This window comes from Apostichopus japonicus, chromosome 16 (assembly GCF_037975245.1).
Source record: "Apostichopus japonicus isolate 1M-3 chromosome 16, ASM3797524v1, whole genome shotgun sequence".
NCBI lineage: Eukaryota > Metazoa > Echinodermata > Holothuroidea > Aspidochirotida > Stichopodidae > Apostichopus > Apostichopus japonicus.
The window spans coordinates 39,062,561-39,083,371 of NC_092576.1; the positions used below are offsets into that span (position 1 = coordinate 39,062,561).

General features: G+C 36.9%; 1 protein-coding gene and 1 long non-coding RNA gene across 3 annotated transcripts; both read left to right on the forward strand.

Moving 5' to 3' along the window:
• On the forward strand, window positions 1-20,724 carry LOC139983024 (uncharacterized). Of its 2 annotated transcripts, none has more exons than XR_011798476.1 (3): window positions 1-556; window positions 2,190-2,461; window positions 17,981-20,724. It is a non-coding gene; the product is annotated as an uncharacterized lncRNA (long non-coding RNA). The 2 variants fall into 2 exon arrangements; XR_011798475.1 differs by lacking the exon at window positions 17,981-20,724 and adding an exon at window positions 17,815-17,883.
• LOC139983022 (uncharacterized) lies at window positions 7,164-15,347 on the forward strand. The gene is made up of 2 exons (XM_071996343.1): window positions 7,164-7,492; window positions 7,930-15,347. Exon 2 carries the CDS (start codon window positions 10,082-10,084, stop codon window positions 14,999-15,001), a length of 4,920 nt encoding a protein of 1,639 aa, XP_071852444.1. The 5' UTR covers window positions 7,164-7,492; window positions 7,930-10,081; the 3' UTR covers window positions 15,002-15,347.
• Window positions 20,725-20,811: the final 87 nt, after the last annotated feature.

Genomic DNA, 20,811 nt, shown 5'->3' on the forward strand with positions numbered 1-20,811 from the left:
TGAGAATCCGCCCTTTAGTAGCACGGACGTTCACTTTTGGACACTGGCAGTTTCTGTACCATTCAAGGTTATTAGTTTGGAATATAAGCTTGTATATTACGTAACTATTTTCCTTTCAAGTAGCCTGATTTCCCTTAGCCATGCAGCCAAATAAGATGTAATTTTTACGTTTGATGATTGTTTTACTGTAATAAAAGTCTTAGCTGGATTATTTATACCCAATTTAGTGGTTGAAATTTCCAATTTGTTGCAATATTCATCGAAATAGACAAGTTTGAGAAGTTTAATTCCGATCTGAACTTTCAAATCGTGCCGATCCCTGAGCGTACATCCTCCCCAGAAGAAAAGCCCGCGCATTTCAGTTCAGGCGCTACTTGCGAAAACCCGGTGAAAGTGATCGTGAATCTACACACTACAGCGCTGTAAAAAAAATGTACAGGTCTGAAGACTTCGTTCTGTAGCGAGTTCAAATTGGCCATAAATTCCCTTATTTTTTTGTCTCGGCTTATTGTTCAAGTAGAATAAGGCTACAGAAGAGACTGATTTGGTTGAAGAGGTGAGTACTAGGCTATGAAACATAGGCCTGTTTCACATCCCTCCAATGTTTGTTTCGTTTCAGGTTTGCCGAACTTAGGCTAAGCATAGCCGTAATATAACTAGTGTTAGGCCTAAGCTAGTACAATGCTAGGTAATCTATTCTTAGCCTCACGCTAGACTAGTTTGAGAGTTTCTATAGTATAAAGGTGGGCCTATTACATGTACGTTGTCGGTTATGTAAGGGTTTTGACAATACGTACGAGTCTAAGATGATAACCTACACATCTAAGTTACCTTCTGGAAGCCTTTGATGTACTTTCGATGAACCTTTTGAAGTAAGTACTAAAGTATATGCTTAACTTGTTCTTTAATTTAAATGTATAGTTGGCTTAGAAATAGTAGTACTAGGCTACTTACTAATACTAGTACTAGCCTAGTGTACTTAAGTCTAACTAGTATTAGGCCTAGTAATAGTAGTAGTACTAGTACTACTTACTAATTACTGCTATACTACTACTAGTACCAGGCCTAGCCTAGTGTTCTTAAGTCTAACTAGTAATAGTAGTACTAGAACAAGACCTAGTCTACCTAGGCTATAAACAAGACAGAGCCTAAGCAAAGCCGCTATTCGCTTGAAATTGGGTGCCTTTGCAGTGGTGTTTGAAACAAGAAAATCAAAACACCATCCTTGTACCAAATTGTGGCATGTAATCAGCCAAGGCTAGGCATAGGAGATAAATTGACTTCGTTCACAAGAATATCGAAATTGTCCACCTGCAACAAAGACAATGTATCATGATTCTTAAGTAAATTACACAGGGCAGTTACAAATAAGTAGGCCTACACAAACAACAAAAAATTAGTAGAATTTTTCAAACACTACTTTAAAAATAACTTGATAAAACATAACATGGAAGAAAACACAACACCACAATTGCAGCAGCCTGTACAGAAAAAGCAATTTAATATGATGAGTTTTAATAGCCAGAGAATGAAAGATAAAATGATAGCAGGTTTAGGTCATAGAAGGCTGACTGGGCCTACTACTGCATTGAATTACTTGCCACATAATCTGGACATGGATGGGGACTACTGTCAGTCCAAAGGGAAGCAGCTCGTTACGTACACACAAGGTACACACAGTCCCTCCTGTACCTCACTAATCACCCGCCCTGCACATCTTATACATTTATAAATACACTTATTTCCATTAATTGTAGCATTGTCTCCCAAGCACATTGGGTAGTAATAACCCCACAAAAAAGGAATAACAAATAAATTACAGTGATTTTTTTCTATAACTCAATAAATTGCTGTATCAGTCACTTAAACTTATCTCGAGGTCTTTACAATGCTTAACAAATTCTTCTCAGACATTCTCAATGAACACTCATGGTGACTAAATGCCTCAGTGAGGTAAATTGGCCAAAGTTGACCATATTTGAATATGTGGCATGTTTGGGGCCAATACAGTTTTGATGCATGCACATGGCCCAGGTGACCACAATAGGAAAATCATTTACCCCCCCCCCCCCACCTCTACCAACCAAAATGAATTGGCTCATATAATAACAGACAACTTTGAATGCAAATGTTAAGTCACAAACTATTATCTAAGCCCTCTGTTCATTTATTGCTTGTTTTTCTTGTAGAACTGCAATGGCCCGAAAAAGAGGGAAGGAGAAAGTGAAAAGAAGGAGCAAAACAAGGCGATTGAAGAAAAAGAAAAGTAGACCCTTTGCTTCTGAAGAAGTAGGCTGCGACAGAAAGGTTCTGTCATGGATGGCAAAGACCAACTTGGATGATAAATGTCCTTCTTCTCCATTTCCTTCCTTTCCCAGTAGTAGCCAGTGCTCGGAAAGCCAACAAAGTGATGGGCAGGATACAACTGCCAGCACAGAAACAGTGCCTAGTGAAAGTACAGGTGATGACACATCTTCCTACACAAAGTGTATTTGTAATATTAAAAAACAAAATATTAAGGAGGATAAACTTATGGATGGGTTTATGAAGTGGAGGAAAGCTCACCAATTGGTGGCATTTTATGAAAACCACTATTTTTAAATTCTTGATTCCTTATGATTATGTTCATTTGCATATGACCCATTTTATTAAGACAGCACATACCATCTTGTGTGGTGTCAGGATAATTGGCTTTCATTTCATTTGGTCACATATATGTCAGCAGTCCACCACCAAAATCCCCCTTCCCTCTTAAGTTATAACCCTAAGAATAGGTTAATGTAGGGTCATTGGATAATGCAAGTGTCAGCAGGCCTATCCCAAAAAAGTATCTTTTAAAAACCTAACATGGTTTGCCTAAGGTGACTGGAATAAGTGAAGGTTTGAAGACAGCACACACCATATTGTGTGGTGTGAAGCTTTGCCACATTCTGTTTAATATTGCTGCTGTTAGTGGCTGAATCTTATTTTATAATACTTACTTAAGACTTCACTAGTGGCCTATAGCCAATTGATCAGTAGACTATATGAGGAACACATTCATTACTCAATATTGATATATAAATGTACTTTATAGGTTTCACTTAGTAGTAAGAGTGTTACAATATTTCCAGAAATATCCCTAATATGTACAGTTAAGCAATCAACCACCCATCACAACCTCCCACCCCCCCCCCCACCCTTAACCTAGTTCAGTTATAGGACATTGTTCAGTATGTTCATTGAATGGTACAAATATCAGTAGGTTTATCCAAAGAAAGGCCTATGTACAGTAGTTCATATAGTGTAGTTGGCCTAAGGAAATGTCATTTAACTGGTAATAGTGAGGGTGTGAAGGCAGCACACACCATATTGTGTGGTGTGAAGCTTTGCCACATACTCTTTACTAATGCTGTTAGTGGCTGAATCTTATTTTATAATACTTACTTAAGACTTCACTAGTGGCCTATAGCCAATTGATCAGAAGACTAAGAGGAACACATTCATTACTCAATATTGATATATAAATGTACTTTATAGGTTTCACTTAGTAGTAAGAGTGTTACAATATTTCCAGAAATATCCCTAATATGTACAGTTAAGTAATCAACCACCCATCACTACCTCCCCCCCCCCTCCCCCCCCCCCGCCCTTAACCTAGTTCAGTTATAGGATATTGTTCAGTATGTTCATTGAATGGTACAAATATCAGTAGGTTTATCCAAAGAAAGGCCTATGTACAGTAGTTCATATAATGTAGTTGGCCTAAGGAAATGTCATTTAACTGGTAATAGTGAGGGTGTGAAGGCAGCACACACCATATTGTGTGGTGTGAAGCTTTGCCACATACTCTACTAATGCTGTTAGTGGCTGAATCTTATTTTAAAATACATACTTAAGACTTCACTAGTGGCCTATAGCCAATTGATCAGTAGACTATATGAGGAACACATTCATTACTCAATATTGATATATAAATATACTTTATAGGTTTCACTTAGTAGTAAGAGTGTTACAATATTTCCAGAAATATCCCTAATATGTACAGTTAAGTAATCAACCACCCATCACAACCTCCCACCCCCCCCCTGCCCTTAACCCAGTTCAGTTATAGGACATTGTTCAGTATGTTCATTGAATGGTACAAATATCAGTAGGTTTATCCAAAGAAAGGCCTATGTACAGTAGTTCATATAGTGTAGTTGGCCTAAGGAAATGTCATTTAACTGGTAATAGTGAGGGTGTGAAGGCAGCACACACCATATTGTGTGGTGTGAAGCTTTGCCACATACTCTTTACTAATGCTGTTAGTGGCTGAATCTTATTTTATAATACTTACTTAAGACTTCACTAGTGGCCTATAGCCAATTGATCAGAAGACTTAGAGGAACACATTCATTACTCAATATTGATATATAAATGTACTTTATAGGTTTCACTTAGTAGTAAGAGTGTTACAATATTTCCAGAAATATCCCTAATATGTACAGTTAAGCAATCAACCACCCATCACAACCTCCCACCCCCCCACCCTTAACCTAGTTCAGTTATAGGACATTGTTCAGTATGTTCATTGAATGGTACAAATATCAGTAGGTTTATCCAAAGAAAGGCCTATGTACAGTAGTTCATATAGTGTAGTTGGCCTAAGGAAATGTCATTTAACTGGTAATAGTGAGGGTGTGAAGGCAGCACACACCATATTGTGTGGTGTGAAGCTTTGCCACATACTCTTTACTAATGCTGTTAGTGGCTGAATCTTATTTTATAATACTTACTTAAGACTTCACTAGTGGCCTATAGCCAATTGATCAGAAGACTTAGAGGAACACATTCATTACTCAATATTGATATATAAATATACTTTATAGGTTTCACTTAGTAGTAAGAGTGTTACAATATTTCCAGAAATATCCCTAATATGTACAGTTAAGCAATCAACCACCCATCACAACCTCCCACCCCCCCACCCTTAACCTAGTTCAGTTATAGGACATTGTTCAGTATGTTCATTGAATGGTACAAATATCAGTAGGTTTATCCAAAGAAAGGCCTATGTACAGTAGTTCATATAGTGTAGTTGGCCTAAGGAAATGTCATTTAACTGGTAATAGTGAGGGTGTGAAGGCAGCACACACCATATTGTGTGGTGTGAAGCTTTGCCACATACTCTTTACTAATGCTGTTAGTGGCTGAATCTTATTTTATAATACTTACTTAAGACTTCACTAGTGGCCTATAGCCAATTGATCAGAAGACTTAGAGGAACACATTCATTACTCAATATTGATATATAAATGTACTTTATAGGTTTCACTTAGTAGTAAGAGTGTTACAATATTTCCAGAAATATCCCTAATATGTACAGTTAAGCAATCAACCACCCATCACAACCTCCCACCCCCCCACCCTTAACCTAGTTCAGTTATAGGACATTGTTCAGTATGTTCATTGAATGGTACAAATATCAGTAGGTTTATCCAAAGAAAGGCCTATGTACAGTAGTTCATATAGTGTAGTTGGCCTAAGGAAATGTCATTTAACTGGTAATAGTGAGGGTGTGAAGGCAGCACACACCATATTGTGTGGTGTGAAGCTTTGCCACATACTCTTTACTAATGCTGTTAGTGGCTGAATCTTATTTTATAATACTTACTTAAGACTTCACTAGTGGCCTATAGCCAATTGATCAGAAGACTTAGAGGAACACATTCATTACTCAATATTGATATATAAATGTACTTTATAGGTTTCACTTAGTAGTAAGAGTGTTACAATATTTCCAGAAATATCCCTAATATGTACAGTTAAGCAATCAACCACCCATCACAACCTCCCACCCCCCCACCCTTAACCTAGTTCAGTTATAGGACATTGTTCAGTATGTTCATTGAATGGTACAAATATCAGTAGGTTTATCCAAAGAAAGGCCTATGTACAGTAGTTCATATAGTGTAGTTGGCCTAAGGAAATGTCATTTAACTGGTAATAGTGAGGGTGTGAAGGCAGCACACACCATATTGTGTGGTGTGAAGCTTTGCCACATACTCTTTACTAATGCTGTTAGTGGCTGAATCTTATTTTATAATACTTACTTAAGACTTCACTAGTGGCCTATAGCCAATTGATCAGAAGACTTAGAGGAACACATTCATTACTCAATATTGATATATAAATGTACTTTATAGGTTTCACTTAGTAGTAAGAGTGTTACAATATTTCCAGAAATATCCCTAATATGTACAGTTAAGCAATCAACCACCCATCACAACCTCCCACCCCCCCACCCTTAACCTAGTTCAGTTATAGGACATTGTTCAGTATGTTCATTGAATGGTACAAATATCAGTAGGTTTATCCAAAGAAAGGCCTATGTACAGTAGTTCATATAGTGTAGTTGGCCTAAGGAAATGTCATTTAACTGGTAATAGTGAGGGTGTGAAGGCAGCACACACCATATTGTGTGGTGTGAAGCTTTGCCACATACTCTTTACTAATGCTGTTAGTGGCTGAATCTTATTTTATAATACTTACTTAAGACTTCACTAGTGGCCTATAGCCAATTGATCAGAAGACTTAGAGGAACACATTCATTACTCAATATTGATATAAATGTAATTTATAGGTTTCACTTAGTAGTAAGAGTGTTACAATATTTCCAGAAATAACTAATATGTACAGTTAAGTAATCAACCACCCATCACAACCTCCCACCTCCCTCCCCCCCCCCGCCCTTAACCTAGTTCAGTTATAGGATATTGTTCAGTATGTTCATTGAATGGTACAAATATCAGTAGGTTTATCCAAAGAAAGGCCTATGTACAGTAGTTCATATAATGTAGTTGGCCTAAGGAAATGTCATTTAACTGGTAATAGTGAGGGTGTGAAGGCAGCACACCCCATATTGTGTGGTGTGAAGCTTTGCCACATACTCTACTAATGCTGTTAGTGGCTGAATCTTATTTTAAAATACATACTTAAGACTTCACTAGTGGCCTATAGCCAATTGATCAGTAGACTATATGAGGAACACATTCATTACTCAATATTGATATATAAATATACTTTATAGGTTTCACTTAGTAGTAAGAGTGTTACAATATTTCCAGAAATATCCCTAATATGTACAGTTAAGTAATCAACCACCCATCACAACCTCCCACCCCCCCCTGCCCTTAACCCAGTTCAGTTATAGGACATTGTTCAGTATGTTCATTGAATGGTACAAATATCAGTAGGTTTATCCAAAGAAAGGCCTATGTACAGTAGTTCATATAGTGTAGTTGGCCTAAGGAAATGTCATTTAACTGGTAATAGTGAGGGTGTGAAGGCAGCACACACCATATTGTGTGGTGTGAAGCTTTGCCACATACTCTTTACTAATGCTGTTAGTGGCTGAATCTTATTTTATAATACTTACTTAAGACTTCACTAGTGGCCTATAGCCAATTGATCAGAAGACTTAGAGGAACACATTCATTACTCAATATTGATATATAAATGTACTTTATAGGTTTCACTTAGTAGTAAGAGTGTTACAATATTTCCAGAAATATCCCTAATATGTACAGTTAAGCAATCAACCACCCATCACAACCTCCCACCCCCCCACCCTTAACCTAGTTCAGTTATAGGACATTGTTCAGTATGTTCATTGAATGGTACAAATATCAGTAGGTTTATCCAAAGAAAGGCCTATGTACAGTAGTTCATATAGTGTAGTTGGCCTAAGGAAATGTCATTTAACTGGTAATAGTGAGGGTGTGAAGGCAGCACACACCATATTGTGTGGTGTGAAGCTTTGCCACATACTCTTTACTAATGCTGTTAGTGGCTGAATCTTATTTTATAATACTTACTTAAGACTTCACTAGCTGCCTATAGCCAATTGATCAGAAGACTTAGAGGAACACATTCATTACTCAATATTGATATAAATGTAATTTATAGGTTTCACTTAGTAGTAAGAGTGTTACAATATTTCCAGAAATAACTAATATGTACAGTTAAGTAATCAACCACCCATCACAACCTCCCACCTCCCTCCCCCCCCCCCCCCGCCCTTAACCTAGTTCAGTTATAGGATATTGTTCAGTATGTTCATTGAATGGTACAAATATCAGTAGGTTTATCCAAAGAAAGGCCTATGTACAGTAGTTCATATAATGTAGTTGGCCTAAGGAAATGTCATTTAACTGGTAATAGTGAGGGTGTGAAGGCAGCACACACCATATTGTGTGGTGTGAAGCTTTGCCACATACTCTTTACTAATGCTGTTAGTGGCTGAATCTTATTTTATAATACTTACTTAAGACTTCACTAGTGGCCTATAGCCAATTGATCAGTAGACTATATGAGGAACACATTCATTACTCAATATTGATATATAAATGTACTTTATAGGTTTCACTTAGTAGTGAGAATGTTACTACAGGTATATTTGACAAAATCACTATTATGTACAGTGAAGTAATTACCCCTCAACCCATTACAGTTGTATGCTGTAATACAGTAGGTTCATTGAAATGTACAATATCAACAGGCCTAATTAAAGTGTAGTCTAGGACATTTAAATGTAATTTGCAATATTAAGTGACTGTTATTTGTGAGCGTGTCATATAATTTGGTGTGAAGCTTTGCCACATGCTTTCTTGCAGTCAATAGCTGAAAATTATAATTGTGGTTAGTGTAAAGTAAGCCTTTTTCACATTGAAGGTATGTCATTATGCCAATTCCCATTTCCAGCAACAATATTGTACAGGTAGCCATGTACTGTTGATTTCAGAGTTCAAGGTTTTCATGTAAGAAATTGAAGTCTTTCATTGAATTATGAGGTAATATTTTGTGAAAGCACCATGTTCCTAGTATAGACACTTCCCCCACCCCCTCCCTCTACGTTTTACTCCTTTCCCTCATGTTTCAGTTACATTTGAATATACAAGTACATCATCTAGACTAAGATTACCGTTAATTATGTATTTCAGCAGGCCAAACCCAGGGAGCATTATCCATTTAATGTTTAGGCTTATTAGGAGATTACGGTACAGTACGTCGTTGTGTAAGTGAGAGTGCTAAGACAGCATGTACCACTTATGTAGTGAAAAGAAAGTTTTACCACACACTTTTTACTATCATATTCAGTGGTTAATTATAGGCTTATTGTGCTTTGCACATTGAAGAAATTATGATATTGTTGCCAGACCTCTATGATTTGCTAAATGAAAGCAATCAGTATTCACTTGCACTCAGCATGACTGGCCTTTCACACCCCTTCTACTGACACACATTCCCACCCTGTCCACACCATTGTGTAATGTGGTTTACTGCACTAAGTAAGCAACCACAAAGTTTGTGCTTGACAGCACATTGGTGATTTGTCAAAATAACAGACCTTTTCCAAAGCTCCTCAAATGCTAGTATCCCAGTGGTCATGTTTCAAGTTCACACCTTTTCTTTAATCATTGGACATTCAGTATCTCAATAATGATGATTGTTCTAAAGTAGAATTTCCTACTTGACATTGTTTGTTATTAGAGCGTACTGCAGACACTTGATATCCATGTGAAGAATCAGTTCTTTTGACTTGGTGGGAAGGATTGGTATTTATCAATTCCTAAATCAAGTCCATTAGTTGCACTCAACTCTTCGAGTCATCATCATCATATTTGTTCTTATCCATTTTTACATTTGACTGTACTAAAGAGAGAGGGAAATAGTAAGTGTGCAGTAGACTTTTTAATTTTTATTAACTGTTCCATTTATTTTTTTCATACTACCTTGGAGGAGCACCTTTACTTCAATTTTGTTTTCAATTTTCTCTTACTGTACAAACACCATATTTATCATGTTCCACTTGTTGTTAAAAGTTTGATTTTTGAAAAGTCAGCTTGTACTGTATTGTTCAGGGTATTGAAGGGGTTATTATTCAAGTAGTGCCATTATTTCTTTAATTCCCTTTCTTTGGGCCACTTCCCTGTTATGCAAGTTACCTAAGGCGTCTAGCATTTAAAAAAAATATTCACAGAAGAAAATTTGTGTATTTTTACCTTCAAAAGAGTTCTTTCATTACTATAACAAGAGGTTCAACCCCCCACTATTTAGTATGGCAGATCCCTACCATCACTTCCTCAATTTTAACAATTCTTGTGCTATTGATAGCTTTCTAGAACTGGCTCAGTTTACCTTTTTTCATGATCTTTGCTCGAAGGAGAAAGGTGAACTCCTGTCATTAGTTGCAAACTCATGTGCCTTACGACATGATGCCGGCAAAAACATGTCAAAGAAACTTCTCTTTGACATTAGAGAGGCTGTATGGAAGTGGATAGAGAGCAACTGTCCATCTTTTGCTGGAAGGACATCCAATGCTTCTTTTGAAGAAATTTTAGATCATATTTGTACAACTTCAGATGAGAGTGATTTATTTTCTGTTAAGTCATCATGTCGTTACATTTGTTCCACACCTGGGTGCAATGCTTTTAAAGTACGTGAGAAGAGAGAATGTCCAGTATATGTGTTTCAGCCTGAATTGAATGATCATAATAATGACATGGGAGCTACTTTATCAAGTATGTTTTCTAACCCCCCAAGTAGTAACCGAAAATGTGATACTTGTCAAGTTAGATCACTTGAATGTAGCAGTCGAGACAATTTTGTTAGACTTCCTGAGTATCTCTTTGTAAGAGTTCCAACTGTTAATAGGAATATTGGTGGGATACAGCAATTGGTTGTGATGGATGGCATTATTGTTCCAGAAGTTATTGACTTTGCTAATGGTCAGAAGTACATTTTGAGAGGTGCAGTTAGGGGTATTGGGAGGCATTTTACTACTGCTGTTAAGATTGATGACAAATTTGTGCACATTGATGGCAATGACACAAACATATTGACAGCACCATCACTGACACAGCTTGCAAATGCTGTGAAGCAGCAATATTACAGTTCTGTGACTAAAGCACCCAAAGAACACCATAGTGATGTCCATTCCTATCAAACTAAATCCATTGATGGATATTTTTTGTTTATGTTTAGTAAGGATTCTTCCATGAAATACCTTTCACCCCCTTTGAATGTATCTCATGCAGAGACTAGTTCTTCTAGCACAGAAGTTATAAGGGAAACATTTATTGAAAGTTCATGTGTACCAAATATCCCAGTGAGGAATTCATATCAGCTTTTGACTGATGAAGCTGAAACATCCCATGAGACTGTAGCAAGCCAGATAATTCAAGTGACTCCAGTGCGAGCCCATACTACTAATTGTGCCAAAGAAAAGACTAAACGGAAACTGCTTCCGTCTTCACCCCCTCCGAGTAAGAAAATTAACTCCAGTAGTAAGAAACTTAACTCCAGTAGTAAGAAATGTATTCTCAAGCTTGAAAATGTTACAAAGGGCTGTGATCCAAAAGTCACATTAAAATCTAAGAATGTATCAGACTCGGATAATGCCTCTATACCGCTGAATGATATCACCAATGTCACTCAGCAAAAAGGCCCCTCCGTTCAGTTTTGTGATTACGTTGTTATTCAGAATGGAAGGTTGTTTGTAGATATTCAATTATTGAACAGTATGAATTTGTTAGGCAAACAGTGGAAACGTTCTAGGCTGCTTAACAGAGTTAAATATTATGGTTTTGACAGTACAACAGAAGTTATAGACATTAACTGTATAAATTTCATTTCTCTCAAAGTATTTATTGTTTTACTTTTCAAGTCTAACTTTTGTGAACAAACTCTCCGTCAAAATACTTGCACAGAGATCCTAACGTTATTAAACAAGGCTGCCATGGCAAACAATACTAGTAAATGGGCATCTTTTTCAGTTCACACAGAGCTAGATGAAAATCAGCTTTATGTTGAAATGAATGATTTGTATAGTTTGCTTGATGTTAAAACCAAAAGGATTAGACCGCTATTGCCGGGGCTTAAACGACTTGCATTGAGTGATGACCATTTTATATTTGAGAAAAAAAATGCACGGAGCCACATTTCATTTGAAGCATTTACTGCGGTATTACTTACACATCTCAGTATAAGTAAACAAAAGTTACTTAAGCCAACTGCAGATATTCTGAACAGACTTGAAATTTATTTTTTACAAAATTTTGATAATATACAAAAGGACTTTCATTGTAAAATGTTGAGGGACAGAAACCAACCTGCATGGGCATCCAAGCAGAATTTAAGTTCGCCAAATGATGACACAGACTCAGAGAAAGTTTGTAAAGTAAATGCAGGAACCAAATTATCTAGAGGCAGAAGTACTGCTGATATTATCTCTCCTTCTACAGGTACTAACTTAAAATATAATAAAACAATGAAGAGAAGGCTAAAACAACAGCACCTCTCTCTGCAGCAAATTGCATCCGTTATTCACAAGGGCGATAAAGATTCCCTCAAACAAGCTATTGTATATGATATAAACCAAAATAAGTCTCCTAGTTCTCATGAAGTTGAATGGAGTGGTCAAGTTAACAGGGATGATTTGGTTGATATTTTAAAGGGAGTTCCCTCTGTAAATTTGAAGTACGATAATTTCTTTGATGAAATTGCTTGTGACCATGTAAGTAAGAAATTCCGTTTAAGTGCTAGAGAAGTGATATCTATAATAGATAAGAACAATGCAAATTCCATTGTCAAAAACTTAAGGAAAAGTTTGCCCCTGTTTTTTGATGATGCTAAAACAATGCAAACTGAGTGGAAACAATTGAAACATGAATTTAATGTTATTTTGAGACCACAGCCTCTGTCAAATTATTGCAAAAGTGGATATCGAATTGATCCACAGAGACTAGTTCACTGTTTACGTCATTTGTATTTTTTCTTACCAGAATGTGAATGGTGGAAGGTGTGGGGAGATGGTAGGGAAATTGGGGGTGAGAAAAGTTGTAGCATTGCCTTGTCATGTATAAACAATAATATGGTATTACATGGCCTGCAGTTTCATAGCCCTTCAGAAATATGGCCACTTTGTATTCGTTATGGGGGTGATGGGCGGTGGAGTCTAGAGGATGCAATCGGCACAGAAGTAGGTGAACCAGGATGGCTTAATGACTGGATAAGAAAGGAGCAATCAACTAACAGTTGCTTGTTCTTTTTAACAGGTGATTCAATGTTTCTTGATGCTGTTCATGGAATGAAAGGAGAATTTGCCCCCAACAAAACAAATGGTTTTAACATGTATTCCACTGACAGTAAAGAACAACAGCATGAAACATGTCCACATACTGGTTTTCGGTCTGGTCTCAGTAAAAACATTAATCGTACACTTGATCACTCTTTACTTGACAGCATCCCACTTAAAAGAACAGTATTTTGTATTGACCATGCATGTACCAGAATTGTTGAAAAATTATTAGAACTGAAAATAAAATCTCTCTGTTCAAAAAAGAGTGTCGCTGGAGAAGGCAGTGGAAAAGGTTATTTTATTTCAAAGGTAGAGAGATTAAAACAAAATATGGCAGAGCGCTGTGTTGCTAAAGGTGAAAGAATCGATTGCAATCCAGATGGTACACTTAAAGAAAAAATTAGTCTGAATAAAATTGATGCTCATGCTCTACTTTTACCCTGCTATGAAGGGTGCTGTTATGGACCATTATTGGAAGGTGTTTCTTCTGACCATGTGACTTTTGATATTGATGTGGTTTTGCAAAAAGCTCTTGGGTTTAGTTCTTCAGAAACAGAATTAAAAGTTGAGACTGCACTTTGGAATTGCATGTCGAAAGTTACATTTCTCTTGAGAGACTCAGATCCAGTTCCCACCTTAAAACCAGGGTCACTTGAAACATCTTTAGATGAAAATGATTACTATTGGGGTATGTCTGCAGATAAAGTAGATGAATGTATATTGAATCTTGATTTGTTTCATAAGTTATTTGTCCTCTTGTATGGTGGAAATAAGTTAACTCCATACATGATCAAAATAATTGACATTACTGGTTGTTTGTTAAGAAGCCTTCCAGTCACAACCCTAATGCGTTTTTCAACTGAAGGTGGTGAACACTTGCATTATACAGATGGTACATATTTCCATCAGCATACCCAGAAAGGTGGAGCAGGCAAGACTGAGGACCCCATTTATGCAATTTTGTGCCACAAGTATCGACTTCTGAAATCTCGACTTATTAAATATTCAACAAATTCTGAAGCTCAATATGCAAAAGCTGGTAGGGATTTTCTGGACTGGGTTGATGAGGAATTAGAACACCATGCTTCCAATATGGCCTCAGAAAACCGTATTTCATGCACTCCTCAATTGGAAAGTCGTAGCCCTGTTTATAATTTCTATTTTGTAGGTAGAGTACCAGCAGTATTATTCAAAAACTCAGCAATTTCTAGTAAGGATGCTTTAGTTAAGAAATTAAGAGACTGCAAGTCACGGGTTTTGGACCTAACTGTTGACCAATTACCAAAGCGGTCTCATCATAGGAAGATCATTATGCTGACACAGCAGTCTCTGTGTCACCAAAAGAACCCACCTAAATCACTTATTATGGCATGCAAACGAGGTTGGCCAATTGTTAATGTTGCTTTTGCCTTGCAGTATGTAAATGATCCCTTCTCAGACATAAACTCATTCATGTTAGATATAAAAAACATACAAAGTCACCCATTTGTACGACTTTCAAGACCATTTTCATCTCAAAGCAGCAAGCACAGGAAATCACATGTAGTAACCAAATACAAAAATATGCTAAGAAAGAAAGCCAAGGTAAATGTAAGAAGACATCACAAAAAGAAGAAGTCAGGTTTAGTGAAACCAGGTTCCTCATTTGCCCTTTTTGTCTATGATGCTAGTAAAACTCTAACAGGGGAACAATTAAGACTACCAATACGTGACCGACAGTGTCTCATTTCTAAGAAGTGGAGGGAGCTTACAATTGAAGAAAAGGCAATGTATGCATTTAAAGCAAGGGAGAGATATTATAAAACTCTTAAGAATCAACTTCCCAATGTTTCAGATGCGATGAAGTCACAGTCCTTTCCACTTTCATATGAAAGAAAGAAATCATTTAAACACATATAGTACATGTACAGTATCACACTGGACTTTTGATTGTAGCGACGATAGTGGTGTCATAAGTACTGTATATCAGTTGCCATACCAGGATACTTATTAATTTTTATACATATTCTGTGCTGTTCTTTATTGGTGCTTCCTCCATATATAATATGTGACCAAACAATGACTGGCGACAACCGCCTTTCAATAGCTTGGTACAGTATAACGGGTGGTGACCTCTGCCTCTTCATTATACTTGATGTTATTAGTACATTGTACTGATTAATATTTATACATATTCTGTGCTGTTCTTTATTGGTGCTTCCTCCATATATAATATGTGACCAAACAATGACTGGCGACAACCGCCTTTCAATAGCTTGGTACAGTATAACGGGTGGTGACCTCTGCCTCTTCATTATACTTGATGTTATTAGTACATTGTACTGATTAATATTTATACATATTCTGTGCTGTTCTTTATTGGTGCTTCCTCCATATATAATATGTGACCAAACCATGACTGTCGACAACCGCCTTTCAAGAGCTTGGTACAGTATAACGGGTGGTGACCTCTGCCTCTTCATTATACTTGATGTTATTAGTACATTGTACTGATTAATATTTATACATATTCTGTGCTGTTCTTTATTGGTGCTTCCTCCATATATAATATGTGACCAAACAATGACTGGCGACAACCGCCTTTCAAGAGCTTGGTACAGTATAACGGGTGGTGACCTCTGCCTCTTCATTATACTTGATGTTATTAGTACATTGTACTGATTAATATTTATACATATTCTGTGCTGTTCTTTATTGGTGCTTCCTCCATATATAATATGTGACCAAACATTGACTGGCGACAACCGCCTTTCAAGAGCTTGGTACAGTATAACGGGTGGTGACCTCTGCCTCTTCATTATACTTGATGTTATTAGTACATTGTACTGATTAATATTTATACATATTCTGTACTGTTCTTTATTGGTGCTTCCTCCATATATAATATGTGACCAAACAATGACTGGCGACAACCGCCTTTCAAGAGCTTGGTACAGTATAACGGGTGGTGACCTCTGCCTCTTCATTATACTTGATGTTATTAGTACATTGTACTGATTAATATTTATACATATTCTGTGCTGTTCTTTATTGGTGCTTCCTCCATATATAATATGTGACCAAACAATGACTGGCGACAACCGCCTTTCAAGAGCTTGGTACAGTATAACGGGTGGTGACCTCTGCCTCTTCATTATACTTGATGTTATTAGTACATTGTACTGATTAATATTTATACATATTCTGTGCTGTTCTTTATTGGTGCTTCCTCCATATATAATATGTGACCAAACAATGACTGGCGACAACCGCCTTTCAATAGCTTGGTACAGTATAACGGGTGGTGACCTCTGCCTCTTCATTATACTTGATGTTATTAGTACATTGTACTGATTAATATTTATACATATTCTGTGCTGTTCTTTATTGGTGCTTCCTCCATATATAATATGTGACCAAACAATGACTGGCGACAATCGCCTTTCAAGAGCTTGGTACAGTATAACGGGTGGTGACCTCTGCCTCTTCATTATACTTGATGTTATTAGTACATTGTACTGATTAATATTTATACATATTCTGTGCTGTTCTTTATTGGTGCTTCCTCCATATATAATATGTGACCAAACAATGACTGGCGACAACCGCCTTTCAAGAGCTTGGTACAGTATAACGGGTGGTGACCTCTGCCTCTTCATTATACTTGATGTTATTAGTACATTGTACTGATTAATATTTATACATATTCTGTGCTGTTCTTTATTGGTGCTTCCTCCATATATAATATGTGACCAAACAATGACTGGCGACAACCGCCTTTCAAGAGCTTGGTACAGTATAACGGGTGGTGACCTCTGCCTCTTCATTATACTTGATGTTATTAGTACATTGTACTGATTAATATTTATACATATTCTGTGCTGTTCTTTATTGGTGCTTCCTCCATATATAATATGTGACCAAACATTGACTGGCGACAACCGCCTTTCAAGAGCTTGGTACAGTATAACGGGTGGTGACCTCTGCCTCTTCATTATACTTGATGTTATTAGTACATTGTACTGATTAATATTTATACATATTCTGTGCTGTTCTTTATTGGTGCTTCCTCCATATATAATATGTGACCAAACAATGACTGGCGACAACCGCCTTTCAAGAGCTTGGTACAGTATAACGGGTGGTGACCTCTGCCTCTTCATTATACTTGATGTTATTAGTACATTGTACTGATTAATATTTATACATATTCTGTGCTATTCTTTATTGGTGCTTCCTCCATATATAATATGTGACCAAACAGTGACTGGCGACAACCGCCTTTCAAGAGCTTGGTACAGTATAACGGGTGGTGACCTCTGCCTCTTCATTATACTTGATGTTATTAGTACATTGTACTGATTAATATTTATACATATTCTGTGCTGTTCTTTATTGGTGCTTCCTCCATATATAATATGTGACCAAACAATGACTGGCGACAACCGCCTTTCAATAGCTTGGTACAGTATAACGGGTGGTGACCTCTGCCTCTTCATTATACTTGATGTTATTAGTACATTGTACTGATTAATATTTATTCATATTCTGTGCTGTTCTTTATTGGTGCTTCCTCCATATATAATATGTGACCAAACATTGACTGGCGACAACCGCCTTTCAAGAGCTTGGTACAGTATAACGGGTGGTGACCTCTGCCTCTTCATTATACTTGATGTTATTAGTACATTGTACTGATTAATATTTATACATATTTTGTTCTCTTCTTTAAGGGTGCTTCCTCCATAATATGTGACCAAACAAAATGACTGGCGACAACCGCCTTTCAAGAGCTTGGTACAGTATAACGGGTGGTGACCTCTGCCTCTTCATTATACTTGATGTTATTAGTACATTGTACTGATTAATATTTATACATATTTTGTTCTCTTCTTTAAGGGTGCTTCCTCCATAATATGTGACCAAACAAAATGACTGGCGACAACCGCCTTTCAAGAGCTTGGTACAGTATTAATAAGGTGGTGACCTTTGCCTCTTCATTATACTTGATATATGTTTTTTTCTACAGCTAGTTTATACACATACCATTGCATCACCACTTTTTTTGTTTTGTTTACACTCTTTCAAATAGTCAATGGTGACCTTGTGATATGTTCTCCAAAATAAACTTGCAGCAACTGCCTTAATATTTCACCAAAATAGAATGAATGCTAACAACCACATCATCATTAACAACTAACATTGCAATTGCTAGCCTACCAAGAATTGCCTTGTAGTGTTATTTGAATAAAAGCTTGGGACCACCATGATCTCTTCATTATATTATGTGAACAAAATAAATTGATTGGCAACAACAGGCTTTCAGTCTTTGTTACAAAATCTGGCTACCAGACCATGGCTCCTTCATAGTAAGAGGCCAAATGAAGACCTCTGGCCTTTTTTGTGTAGTGACAAAACCCAGCAATAACCCATGGTTAATACCTGATGGTTAATACCTGATGGTGAAAATGGTAGAAAGAGCTATTGTAACAACTAACAACTGCTTACCAAAAAGAGGAAAGAAAATGGTCCAAAAATGGGTATACATTTTACATAAGCTGAATAACAACTGCAAGTCCATGGTTATAGTTGCAGTGTTGGTGGAACCAGTTGGCAATAAAGGCAATATTGTTAAAGTAATCTATGAAGTAATGTCTTCATTTATTTGGACGGGGGTGGGGTTGGGGATTTGCTATAGATACTCCCATTTTTTTTTTTTTTTGATGCAGAGGTGAGAAAGTGGTTAAATGATACATGTGAAAAGGTTGTGAACAAATATTTTGCTCTTTGTGCAGTTTCCTTCCAAATCATCCATCCATATTTCTCCTGAAATTTAAATTAAAAGCTGCTGTAGATGTCGATATCTTCCCCGGAAGATTTCTATAGTGATAGAAATACCAGTTTTTATTGTTTTATAAGTTTTGGAATATCAATTTAGTAATTGTGTATTCTTGCATGACCCTTTAAAATGAGGGGTTTACCAAAAAACATTACAGATCAATTGGTCTAATGCAAGCGGCAGCCACATGTGGGATCGATCAAAATCAAAAGATGGTTCACATTTTTATGTGAGTACCCTTGACCTCAATTTGACCTCTGGTGACCTTAAAGTGTTTTGGGGATTTTTACAGTTTCGATGCTATTTTCAGATGTCAAAGGTACCTTCTGATCATAAATGTCTATAGGCTGACCCTTGTGTGACCTTCCTGTGTGAAGTTATATGGAGTCAAGTTGTGGATGGGCTGGTGGAACATTTTCAAACTTATGGGTTGTGTGATTTGAGGTCACCAATGTTATCGTATCTGTTGACCCGCTTGTAGGTGACCTTATTTCTTACATTTTTGACGCCATATTCAGATCTCAAAAGTGCCTTCTGATCAAAAATCAAATCACAATTTATGATCAGAAAAGTGTTGGCTATAATGTTGGTTACTTCATGGGTACATGCAGGACCACAATTACTTGGACTATTTGAGCCCAATCTTGCTATGATAATATTGTGTGTATTGTCATATACCCCTATGCAAGGAACCGCAGTGCCCTTGGGCTCTTTCTTTTAACAGAAAGTACCCAATCTCCTCTGCAGATGTGTTTAGAAGGCAATGGTCATCCGAGGTTAGTAGAATTTATTTAAAAACCATGTGAACAATATGATGGTATGTTATTAACTGGGTCATTCCATATCAAGTCACCAAATTTTGGGGTATGTTGAAGTTTGACATCTTTCAGAATGTGCTCATTTCATGCTGTTCCAAAGCATACTATAAATTTCGAACTTTTGGAGAGGGTGCAGCAACAGGCATATCTGTGATTTGACACGGAATGACCTGGCTGCAATGGAACTCTACACTTGAAAAATATTGTATGAGTTGCTTTGGACTATGGTCATGCCAAGCTCAACATTTTACCATGATTTTTGAAATTTTCCAAGAGCAATATGGTTAATTCATTCCATTGTCTCCACAATGAATTTGGCTGAAAAAGTGTGTTGCCACATGTCCTTAAGGAAGCATTGGTGAGGAAGGGGGGGGGGGTGTCTGGTAGATTGCAATGGAAAAGGTTGCTCAGCTTAGAGATTGTTATCTTTCAAAAAATCTATACATAAAATCTTTAAAAGAAAAGTCAAAGGGTACAGTATACTGATGTAAAAATGTTGTTTGTGAATTTGTAAAATTGTGAGCATATCGTGTGCATTTTGTTTGTGTCATTGCTGAACTTAGATTTTCAAAAATCTTATAAAATCAACTTAAAATGATTTGCTTTGCAATGTTATGTATTAACTGTACATTAGTGGTCTATCAAGTAGGAACCTATGTGATCTAACTCTAGAGCCAATCAGACCACTCGAACTGCATTTTACTAAGTCTTCCTTGTATTATTCGTCTTTTGGAACTGTAGCGGGCTGGGCCTTGTAACAAAATCAAGCTTCATATGGGTAGTTTTTCTTTCAGAACATAACTGAGCATTAGTCTGATGTGGCTTGGCAAAATGTGCCCCACCCCACAGAAAGGTTGTGCCCCTCACATAAAGATGGGAGAGCATAATTCATAAGAGTAAAAAGCACTTTGTCGGTTTTATTATAAAGTAAGTTATGCTGAAAACCCTTATACCTTGCTCTCTTTTGCTGTTCACTGTGATGGAACAAAATAAAAAATAACAAACTAATGAAATATTTTGTTGCGCTATTCTTTGTTTTTGTGCTTTTTTAATATATTGCCTGTATCCCAACA

What these genes read in the sequence shown, in the direction of transcription:
- LOC139983022 (XM_071996343.1), top strand. Translation starts at nt 10,082, where the DNA reads ATGGCAGATCCCTACCATCACTTCCTCAATTTTAACAATTCTTGTGCT.